The 11,541-nt window shown below is 41.1% G+C and overlaps 2 protein-coding genes across 2 annotated transcripts in view; one reads left to right on the plus strand and one right to left on the minus strand.

Annotated features, from left to right (window-relative positions):
* Positions 1–6,235, minus strand: part of LOC106821129 — a gene marked incomplete at its 3' end in the record, with an annotated part of 49,314 nt that extends 43,079 nt beyond the window's left edge. Inside the window, exon 1 of the mRNA XM_014825811.1 lies at positions 6,144–6,235. The remainder of the gene's footprint in view (positions 1–6,143) is intronic.
* Positions 6,236–6,249: 14 nt separating this feature from the next.
* On the plus strand, positions 6,250–9,866 carry LOC106821146 (40S ribosomal protein S2). The gene is made up of 6 exons (XM_014825834.1): positions 6,250–6,290; positions 6,666–6,892; positions 7,860–7,967; positions 8,255–8,428; positions 8,938–9,097; positions 9,494–9,866. Exons 2-6 carry the CDS (start codon positions 6,668–6,670, stop codon positions 9,670–9,672), a joined length of 846 nt encoding a protein of 281 aa, XP_014681320.1. The 5' UTR covers positions 6,250–6,290; positions 6,666–6,667; the 3' UTR covers positions 9,673–9,866.
* The last annotated feature ends 1,675 nt before the right edge of the window (positions 9,867–11,541 follow it).

The raw sequence follows: 11,541 nt of genomic DNA on the forward strand, positions 1-11,541 counted from the left end.
TATAATCGATTATATATGATATGATATATAATGATCATATTTTCCCAGGAGTGATCACAATGAACACCTACTAGGAGGAGATGTATCGAGACGAGTGGGCAGATGAAACGGACACAGCCACCAACCGACATTACAAAATCAAATCCTACATTCATGTGTGCCTCTGGCAGGTATGGCTTTGACCTTCACACATCTGCGACCTTGACTACGGTGGCACTAGACGCATCCACACGTGAGATACTCAGGGCCGCTAACAACTCCGCCCTCTGCGTCTGTCGCACAAACAAGGCACGGTTCTGTAGGCCACCATGCCAGTGTGCCACTAATGCTTCATCTCCGGGCTCTAGCTAACGATACAGTACCACGTGCTATTACTGTGCAACTCCCAGCCTTCTCATGTCTAGGCGTTGTTAACGCTTATTCTCACCGTCTGGAAGCTCTACATCATTGATTAGATAGCAGCCTGTCGATTGACACCCAGGGTACAAGTGACTGACAGAGACAGTAAGATACAGTAGTGCCTCTCACTACACAGGAGGAAGGGAGGGGGGCTAGTTATAGAACCGCACCCAGCTGATCTATCTCAGCAACACATCACATGACAACAACAAATAAACCATGCAGATCTGAATGGATGTTGTTATTCCATCGTGGCGGTGGAGGTTTGACGGGGACATCCCCTGTGCATGCATAAATCGATCGGCAGCGCTGCAGATGAATATGAACCTTACAGTTACAGCATCTTTTTCGTTTTTAATTAGGGTTTTGTTAGCTTTTGATCTCTTGGCATCCCGTAGAAACGAACTGTGGGAACTAAGCCTAGCGTTATTGACGTCTTTTTCCAGATCAATCTGCCTTGCTCAGGAGTACATGCCCTGCCCCGCCAAACCTCCATTCCTCGACCAGGATCTTCCTTCCAGCCTCTTGACAAGAATTCCTCTATTCCCTGCGAAGGATTCTATTCCTTGGCCCAGACTACAGTAGGTTTTCATGCATTCACCTGTAGTGGTGACCTGGAGCCTGTACAACGTCTGAATTACCACCGAGGCTTGCCACACAGTGCACTTAGTTCATCGTGGGTGTATCGTGTATCGTTTAGCCTGCAGGGGAGAACGGGGCACTACTCGGCGCTTAGTGGCACTGGCAGAGACACTGCAATGCATTTCCCCTGCACTATTTATTTACTGTTGCTATCTCTCATTGCCTGGAACATAAACGCAACTAAAACAGCACAAGTTTACAGTTGCAGCTGGATGACCCTATGTGATGGTCTTATACATGATCCTGCGTAAAGAAGGCCTTATGTATGGTGGCCTTGTACATGTTTCTAAAGACAGGCTGTATATAATAACCATATATATATGGTTTTCACCAGTATGTACCTCCTAAACGATGAACTGTTATGAGGAAGATTGAAATGATCATTGGAGGAAGACCACTGGCATGAAAACCACTCACTCCCTTTCTGCATATATGCCTGAGCAAACTCGATTACATTGACAACCACATAAATGCAGACAAGTTGCACATCCAATTTGAATGAAACCCACGGGGCACCATGCCCAATGCCACTGTATCCTGCCTTCACATCCACGGATCACCACAAGATGGTACTAATGCATCTTGCCACTCTTCAACATAGGTGCAGTAGCACCATTATTGGCACTCCTTATTTCAATAAAAAAAACAACTGAGCCTACACCAGTTCGAATTTAGTACCAATTTGTAGCAAATTTTTGCTCTAGACCTTTAGCATTTTAGACCGTTTGTAGCATCTAGACCATTTAGTACCCGTTTGTGCATCGGATGCAACTGAAGTAGTGAAAAATGGACGTGCATGCGCAAAAACATCGCATAATTCCCAAACCTAAACTTAACTAAGTCTTGCTGACAATCTAAGGGCAATTTCACATTTGGACAATGAACCCGTTGTTTTACGACAATAAAGTTTTGAATTGGCAAACTTTAATAATGAGATTTTCTAATAGTAATACCCAATATACTACTGAACTGGCCATTTTGACTTTAAAATCAGATATTACTGAATCAGAACATGTGCTGACTGTAAAGGTTTGTCAGTTAAAATCAGTACAAATATGTCGTTGCTTTCATATTTATTTTTACTAGATCACATCATGGGTAATATATAAAAAGTTTATCATGGTAATGGAACCTGAGGTTTTGGGTGGGCCAAAGGATTGTCAATAACTCTCCTCAGAATATCCTGGACATCAATTTATAGCATCCCACTAATTTTCTTACGTGAAACACTAATATATGGTATACAGGTGTACTGCCAGTACTGGTCAAGTGCAACTACCAACTATTCAACATTTGCAAACACGTGTGGCTGCTACCATGATAAATGTATCCATCTGTTTCTGCAACATTCTCAGAATGTCCTCTATTCAGCCAATTTATACACACGGTTTTCATTGTTTATTGCGAACCAATGAAGGGCAACGTTTTTAAGTATGCCACAGTAGCTAGAATCTGACCTGAGACCTGGGCAGGCTTTCAGCAAACAGGACATCTAAGTAATATTCCTTGGATGACACCAACAACTGCCACCGACATGCTTCATCTGGGACCTAGCATCTGTCTACAGATGTACACTGGCTCTGATGTCAGCATGATTAATACAATTTCCCTGTTAAGAAATGATACCAGACACCACGACAAATACCAGATCATAAAAACAAAGAGCTTAGCTCTAGTTTTAGTTCAATAGATCTGATTGACATTGGCTATATTTTTTCTATAATTTTGCCTTTCAAATGCCTTCAGTGTGAAAGCTTTTTCACGATGGTACCACATCCTAGAATAGTGCAGTAATTAAGGCACTTGATCAGCAGTACAAAATTTTAACGTGTACAATGAAACGTATACGTGCTCGCATAGCAAAGTGTGAAACTGTGAATATAATAAATATTTTTAGAGCTTACAAAGAAAATTTGTCATGGAAGTATAAGCATCATCTTGCCATTCAGTAAGGCTGGTGTGAAGATCAGCATTGGCTCTAAGGTGCTATTCCTATTTTATGATCGCGGGGTAGATGCCAGAAATGTCAGCTGTTGCTATTTATATGCCAGTGCCTTGGGTAGCATAGCAAGAAACATATTTAACAGTGTCTTTCTCATTATAAAATGGACTGTCTATACCCACTAGCACCATGTGTTATTAAATGGCAAGGTTGCATACCACGTTTTAGATAACTCTTTGAGGGGAAGAAAGCAGTAATTGTTGTGTTTACATATATTGCATAGATACTAGAGTGTAGGTGTCTGAAATATCATTCAAATAGATAAAGGGTCATTGTACTGCACATAATTTGCTTCATGTGCTATCATAGTGTGATATAATTGTGAGACATAGTACCAAAACAAAAAATGTAGGGCCAGTTCCTGTGGTCCAGTAGGAGATTGAATCATAACTAGTAGCTTGCCCTGCACATATAATTTTATCTCACTTTAATCTCAACTCAAATACAGGTATCATATGTGGTGCATGATTGACCAAATGACCTGCATGTGCATGTTTGCATTTGTTTATCTTGGTACGTGCACTATTCTGCAATTCGACTTGCACATGGATCACAGAAAACTACTATCACCCCTTTATTTAAAACTGCTTCAGCATTTGCATGGACAAAATAATAAGACAAATGGTAGTAAATATCACACTAACTTGACTTAGCTTAATACTGAGGCTAAAACAAAATAAAGCTGTGGTTACGGTTTCCCGACCGACCCTATTTATTCCCAGCGACCCTAAACATTTTAATTGTCAATTTTCTTTAAAGTAAAAAAAAAAATGAATTGGACTGCTGCTTTTGAGTTTGACTGAAAAATGAATGTCAAAAAAATAAATTTGACTGACTGCTGCTGACATGATTGGTGCCTGCTTCAAAAGGCACAACGCACATCCTTCGGACATGGTTCGTAAATAAAATATTTCAAGAAAATAAAATGTTTCCCCTACCTACCTACCCTATTTTTTTCCGGCATGTAACGGTAACCACACATATATTTTGTTTTGGCCCGATCATCCATCGATTTAATCCTCAGTGACAGTGTTAGACCTAGGATAAGGTAATAAGACCTAGTGTCCCATGCTATTATGAGTATAATGTCGTTACAAGTTAAGCTTGTTTATTTGCAAATTATAAAATCATGTACTAAACTGAATTTGCAGTATCAACATATCTAGCTCTAGTCTAAAACTATAGCCCTTGTTCGCCACAGCTATAATTATTGAATTAACATACCAGGGCGGTAGCCTGCGGGGGAGGGGGGCAGTTGCCCCAACTAGATTTTGGAGCAAAATAAAAAAAATAAATTGTTCTACTAAAAGAGAATTGTCGTGACTCGTAGTCAGAATGAAGGCTGTACATGTACTCAAAAGTGCTTCAAATACCATCTCCAGCGATCTACATTTTCAAAATTTTCTGTGAGAAGACCCCCAGACCCCCACCTGTTTCTCACCCCCTCCTTGAAATCCTGAATCTGCCACTGCTCCACCCCCCTAGGAATTTGATCAGCCTACGGACCTGAATACCACGTCTCCAGTAATACTAAGGCCAATGGGGACGTAAAAAGAACCACTGAGGGCGCAAAAAAACTCTGGGTGTGACCACCCTCAGTGCCATTCAGCTAAAAGGCTAACTACCTGGCTTTACCCAAGCTAGGTCACACCTCATGGCTAACTATAGCCCTGGACGTTTATTCCTTACAGAATGTCCCTGCATTATTATCCACGTAACCGTGGGCTACGCAGTAAACTATCCAGATCCAGACCACCTTAGACTAGGCTTAGTAATACTATTACGGTCTTAAATTAAAATTAAAATTAATGTTGACATTGTTGTGTTACTTACAGTTAGTGTTACTATTACTATTTACTAATAGTAAGTTTAACACAACATTACACACTTCAGACCTAAATTTTTAGTCTATAGTTTTTTTACGTAATATCGCCTATTACTATCCAGTTCAATAGTTGTCATTGTCTGCGAGTTCACGGCAGTGCCGCCACTAACAACAATGCACCTCCACAACGCCAACGGTAACGTAGGGGAGTAGACCATAACACAGTAGGGGGTGTCTATATTCAAGCCGGTACGGGAGATTACGATACGCATATATTTGCTAATATATTGACTAATCGTGCGTCAATAAACTCAATATTCACAGAGAGTATAGCTAAGACATGTGTCTATTGGTATCTAGAATATATTATGCGAAGTGGCTATATGCCCGGCAGCCGGGCACGGTCTTCGATTTCCTAAATGCCCGGCAGTTTTTAATTTTCGGTGATTTCTCAAGTAAACAGTGTACTACGTGATCCAAAGTATTCTACCTTTGTTTAGAAATGTCAAGCAATTTTCGTTAGGGCTGTATATTCGAACTAGCCCAATTCTCCTAGCTTCGGATCACTGAGCGAATGAACTCGCAATCGACACTTAGAAAATATCCAACGGCTGCCGGGCACGGTCTTCGTTTTCCTAAATGCCCGGCAGTTTTTAATTTTCAGTGATTTCTCAAGTAAACAGGAGGGTTAGGGTTAGGGTTAGGGTGCAGGCTGCCGGGCATATAGCCACAGGGTATATTATGCAAATGATCTCCCGTACCGGCTTGAATTCATACTCTCTGTGAATATTGAGTTTATTGATGCACGATTAGTCAATAGATCCTATAGCAAATAATATTTAATATATGCGCGCGGAAGTGAATTACTCAATTAGTAATTACAGATGATTAAATTTCTAAAATTCTAGATACGTACCTATACTCTATATACTGACTATAGACACATGTCTTAGACTTAGCTATACTCTCTGTGAATATTGAGTTTATTGACGCACGATTAGTCAACATATTAGCAAATATATGCGTACCGTAATCTCCCGTACCGACTACCTGCTTGAACCCCCAACACAGTAACATTCCTGTCATTGACATTGGCACTGACACTGTACTCTGTAGTCTGTAGGCCTATTGGCAGTAGGGCCCTATTGCTGCCCTTCTTGATCATTTAACTTGAAACTAGATCTCCGCGCCCAAGTATTTATGTGTGTTTCTAGTCAATTGGTTTTTTGAATGACGATTCTAGCTCTGACTACAGGAACTTTTCATTCCACCTACCTTCCTCCAAAACAATCACGACAAGGTCCTAAATATCATGAAGTTCAGCATAACAAAACATTTCCGCTGCAGTTTTCCTCCAGCAATGCTGCATTATCGCGAGATTTCGCGAGACCTCTTTTCCAATAAGTACAGAGAATTGAACACGTAAGTTTTGTTGCCCGTATGTAAATCTCATTTAATCGCTACATTACAGTGGTTTATTACAGTAATGAGTTTGTTTAATGTTAGTGTATATGGTATTGGGGTAAATACGATTTATTATCATCATATGTATGCCGAGATGAACGTAGTTGGTGATCGAGTTTTCGAAGTGATCCCGTTTGAAATTGCATGTCGCCTACAGTAGTTATCCTATATTCGGTTGTTTCCAACAATAATTTTTCAGTCGATCCTATTGCTTTGGTTAGTATGTGTAGTAACTCCTTAATTCGTACGCCACTCGGGGTTTGAATATGGTTTGCACCATGAAAAGATCACGGATATGTTCTATTTCATGAATGAGTCATGTTCGTGTTTCAGCAATGGCAGACGCAGCAGCTGCCGGTGGACGTGGAGGATTTCGAGGCGGTTTTGGAGGTCGTGGCCGGGGACGTGGTCGCGGGCGTGGCAGAGGCCGTGGTAGGGGCAGGGGTCGCGGGAAGGATGGTGACAAGGAGTGGATGCCAGTGACAAAGCTGGGAAGACTCGTAAAAGACATGAAGATCAAGACGCTTGAAGAGATCTACCTGTTCTCTCTGCCCATCAAGGTGAGGAGCATTATATTAAAGGGACAGTAGCCTCTAGGATTTTACTGCATACAACTGTACTTACTGTATAACAAATCGTCTATACCCACATGTATTTGTCACCAGATACTTAATTAATTATTTACACATCAACGCTACGAAATTTGAACGGCGCCATGACACCCGCGACCGTGCTGCCACCCTGAAAAAGTTGCGTATTTGCATTTTTATTTTGCAGGTAAATGACCGAGGGCTAATCACAAAAGTGCAATTATATTTATACCTAAATGCTATTTAACCGAACGATATTCATTTTAGGGCAAATTTATCCATATTATAACTGAAACTATATGTCGTTTATAAGATATTACAATCCTTTTGCTTTTAAATGAATAAATAAGAAATACCCTCGGTCTGTAGCCCTTGGCTGGAAAGTGGTTTTGCGCAACTTCTCAGATCGTGCGCTTTGAGTGGCGCCACCGTCGTTGTAATCAAACTGTAGTCGTTAGTTTTAAAACATTTTTTTTAAATATTTCTAATGGTGATTGAACCATGAAACTTTTTATGTAGCGCAATTATAACCTAAATTAGCTGAAAATAACCCTAGAACCTAGAGGCTACTGTTCCTTTAAGTATAGGGCAACTAGAAGAGTTGTATTCATGAATTATGAATGCAGGTGCTCGTGCTACATGTCTAACAGTATGTATGCCCAAGCGCATTTGTTACAAGCTTGTACCATTTGATATTTGGTAAAAGATATTTTGATATGATGTTGGTCACATAATTTGTTAATGTGCAGTTCATTGGCTTTCTCATAATGATGACAATCTTAGGACACCTTTGGAGCTCTACACTGGGCTATGAAAATAAAAAACAGCGTTACCTTTACTGAATGAGAATTGCTATAACTGCAAACCTACCGGTTGTGACAAACGTCCCTAATCGTGTTACTTGGTGTCTATCCGATTGTTTGCATGCGTGTTTCAGGAGGCTGAAATTGTAGACTTCTTCCTCGGTTCTGCCCTGAAGGATGAGGTGCTGAAGATCATGCCTGTACAGAAGCAGACTCGTGCTGGTCAACGTACTAGGTTCAAGGTGGGCATCTGTTGTGGTTTATAGGTTCAGACGATTACAATCCATGCTAGTTGCAGTTGTGTACACTGCTGGTTTCCTATTGATTTGTAATAGGTGTAGTTTATATGTTGGAGCTTTCTCACAATGATGACAATCTTAGGACACCTTTGGACCTGAGCGGTATGAAAATAACAATCAGCGTTACCTTGACTGAGTGAGAACATGCCAATCAAACCAACAGGTCACGGGGTGCTTTGTCTAGTGTGCGACGGCGGGTTTATTTCACTCTGGTGTCTTTCTCTTTGTAGGCTTTTGTGGCCATCGGAGATCACAATGGTCACATTGGGCTGGGAGTGAAGTGCTCCAAGGAAGTGGCTACTGCTATCCGTGGCGCCATCATCCTCGCAAAGTTGTCTGTGGTGCCGGTGCGTCGAGGCTACTGGGGTAACAAGATTGGAAAACCTCACACTGTTCCTTGCAAGGTAAGTGTTCTTGTTGTTGAGATGTCTCGAACGTAATCTAATGTAGTTTGTGTCATCTCGGACATTTCAGAATGAAGTGAAGAGATATGATGTTGGTCACATAAATTGTTATTGTTAATGTGCAGTTCATTGGCTTTCTCATAATGATGACAATCTTAGGACACCTTTGGAGCTCTGCAATGGGCTATGAAAATAAAAAACAGCGTTACCTTTACTGAATGAGAATTGCCATAACTGCAAACCTACCGGTTGAGAAAAAGGTCCCTAATCATGTTACGTGGTGTCTGTCCGATTGTTTGCATGCATTTTTCAGGAGGCTAAAATTGTAGACTTCTTCCTCAGTCTAATGTGCTAGTTGCTTTGCTTCATCAGGGAAATTAAATTTCTGTGAAAAATGATATTGCTGTAGACGTATTTGTTAGGTAATTATCGTGACTGCTTTTTGGTGGTCAAATCAGCATAACATTTGTTCAGTGTGAATTCAATGGGTTTTTGTGATGTTGTTTTAGGTGACGGGTAAGTGTGGCAGCGTGCTTGTGAGGTTGATCCCTGCCCCACGCGGTACTGGTATCGTGTCTGCGCCCGTGCCCAAGAAGCTGCTTCATATGGCCGGCATAGAGGATTGCTATACCTCGGCCAGGGGCAGCACATCCACACTGGGAAACTTTGGTGAGTTGTTATCCCCGCCAATGCCATGCCGTGATTTTTTACTGCAAGTTTTGAGTTCTTCAGTGTGCAGCGGCAGTCGCAGCAAATAAAACAGCCGTTTGTCTACTCGCCAAAAGCAAATGGAAAATGCATATATGATAAAGACACCAGTCCCAAATGCTGCTTTTCGATAGCTGAAGATTTTGGCCATTTTACCATATAGTAAATAATATGAATCACAAACTGTCCAGTTTTAAATAAAACTATTGTCAGTAATTATGGTGGTCAAAATGTGCTTAGGCAGTTGATATACTGTTGTTGTTTTTAAATAACCACATGGGAAGAATTGTCTGTACACACTGCAGGCATTGTGCTTGCTAATTAGCTGCACACTAAAGGTAAATATCTCTGTTGCAGCAAAGGCAACATACGAGGCAATCGCTCGCACCTACAGCTACCTGACACCCGACTTGTGGAAGGAGACTGTTTTCACAAAGCCACCCTACCAGGAATTTACTGACTATCTGGCACAAACACACGCCAGGGTAGCAGCCGCAGCGGCGGCCGCGGCCGAACCAGAGACTAGGCCATACTAAGACATACCTAAGATCAGCAGGCGTTGTGAACGCTTAAGACTCCGTGTTTGTTTTGGAATGGAAGAATGTGGAGGGGGCTGTTAAAAGGTGGCATTTGATTCACGTAAAATTATGGCACTTTCGGTTAATAGTACGCCTCCTGTTCAGCTGTGAACCCATTACATACTTTGTAATAAATGGTCATCCCAAACTTATATATGTTGTAGTGTTGTCTATCCTTGATTTTGTCTCAAGACTGTTTATCAGTGATGATTAATTATGACTTAGTAGAACTTTGTCAAGATGGTAATAGTTATGTAGGAGAAAGATGGGGATAGAGATGTTTAACTACCAGTAAACATGTGTGCTCTATATGTAATGGTTCTATTGACATATTGACATATTGAATACAAGTGCGGCAGATGGCGCTGTAACTGTGATTATTCATATATTTTGCCTGTCCGGGTTTTAGTTGTATAACTAGCTTAAAATTCTAAAGAATATCTCTAAATTTATACCAGAAAGCAATATAAACATATCAAGAAGCACTACAACAAGAAGATACCCGCAATAATCAGCACCTTACGGCTTCACACAAGTCTCAAATTTCCGACGGCTCCATCCTAGTAATCTCAAGATGGCTGCGCCCAGCAACTAGGCCCTACAGCTACTAGAGACATACTACAAGGCACAGCCACGAATAAGTATGTCTAGGAGCAAGAGGTCAAAGGAGTCTACCTCTGCGCTACACGAACACCTAAACGAAGACCTCGGACACACGACGGATTTGGACATCAATGCACTACTGACGGGACTAGAACTTCGGCTGAAGCAATCTATTGAAGGTATAAAAAGTGAGCTTATACAAGCAATTGACGATAAGATAGCTCCGATCCTCAGGGATATTGGCGAAATAAAAACTAGCCAAGAGTTTTTATCGACGCAATATGATGCTATAAAAACCAACCTAGATAGAGCTTTGAACCGCATGAAGATAGTTGAGGAAGAAAATATAGTACTGAAATCTACGGTCAACGCACTAGAGCGTCAACTAGACCATACTAACACTACTATCAATGATCTTGATCAGTATGGGCGTCGAGACACGATTGAAATATCGGGAGTCCCCCTAACAGAGAAGGAATGTACTAACTCCCTAATAACTAAGATAGCTAGTCAGATGAACGTTGACGTAGCTCAGAATGATATCAGCATCTCACACCGGCTGCCAAAGCCGAGATCTGGGGCCCACCCGACAATTATTGTAAAATTTGTTAGACGGACGGTTAGAGATGAATTCTTTGCTGGCAGGAAATGTGCTGGCACTGCAAAAGATCTTGGCTTTTCCTCTAATGGCCAAATATTTATTAATGAGAGCCTGACCCAGTCGAACCGCACGCTCTACTACCACACGAGGCAATGCAAACAAATGCTCCACTACAAGTTTGCATGGACCAGACATGGATTAATTTATATTAAAAAATCTGAAGACACAGAATCAATCCCCATAAAATCTATGCAACACCTACAAAAGCTGGGCTATACCCCTCGACAGTACTCAAACTAAATCTGAGGAGCCTAGTAAGTCTCAATTGACATATCCTCTGAATGGTTAGTTTCCCATGCACTAGATGTACTAACGCATGTAAAAATAACCAGGACTGTTTACTGTGTGACATATGCCAAAACTGGTGTCACCTAAAATGCACCCAGCTAACAAGGCTTGAATTTAATCTACTTTCTACTACTACAAATAACTTTTACTGCAATGTATGTATTGACAACATAATACCATTTCAAAAACTAGACAACGATGATCTACTCGACCTATATGATGAACACACATCACTACTGAAATTGCTTCAGCTTCCCTCACTAACAAACTCCCCT

The sequence above is a fragment of the Priapulus caudatus genome, unplaced genomic scaffold, assembly GCF_000485595.1.
Source record: "Priapulus caudatus unplaced genomic scaffold, Priapulus_caudatus-5.0.1 Scaffold60, whole genome shotgun sequence".
In the NCBI taxonomy this organism is placed as follows: domain Eukaryota; kingdom Metazoa; phylum Priapulida; class Priapulimorpha; order Priapulimorphida; family Priapulidae; genus Priapulus; species Priapulus caudatus.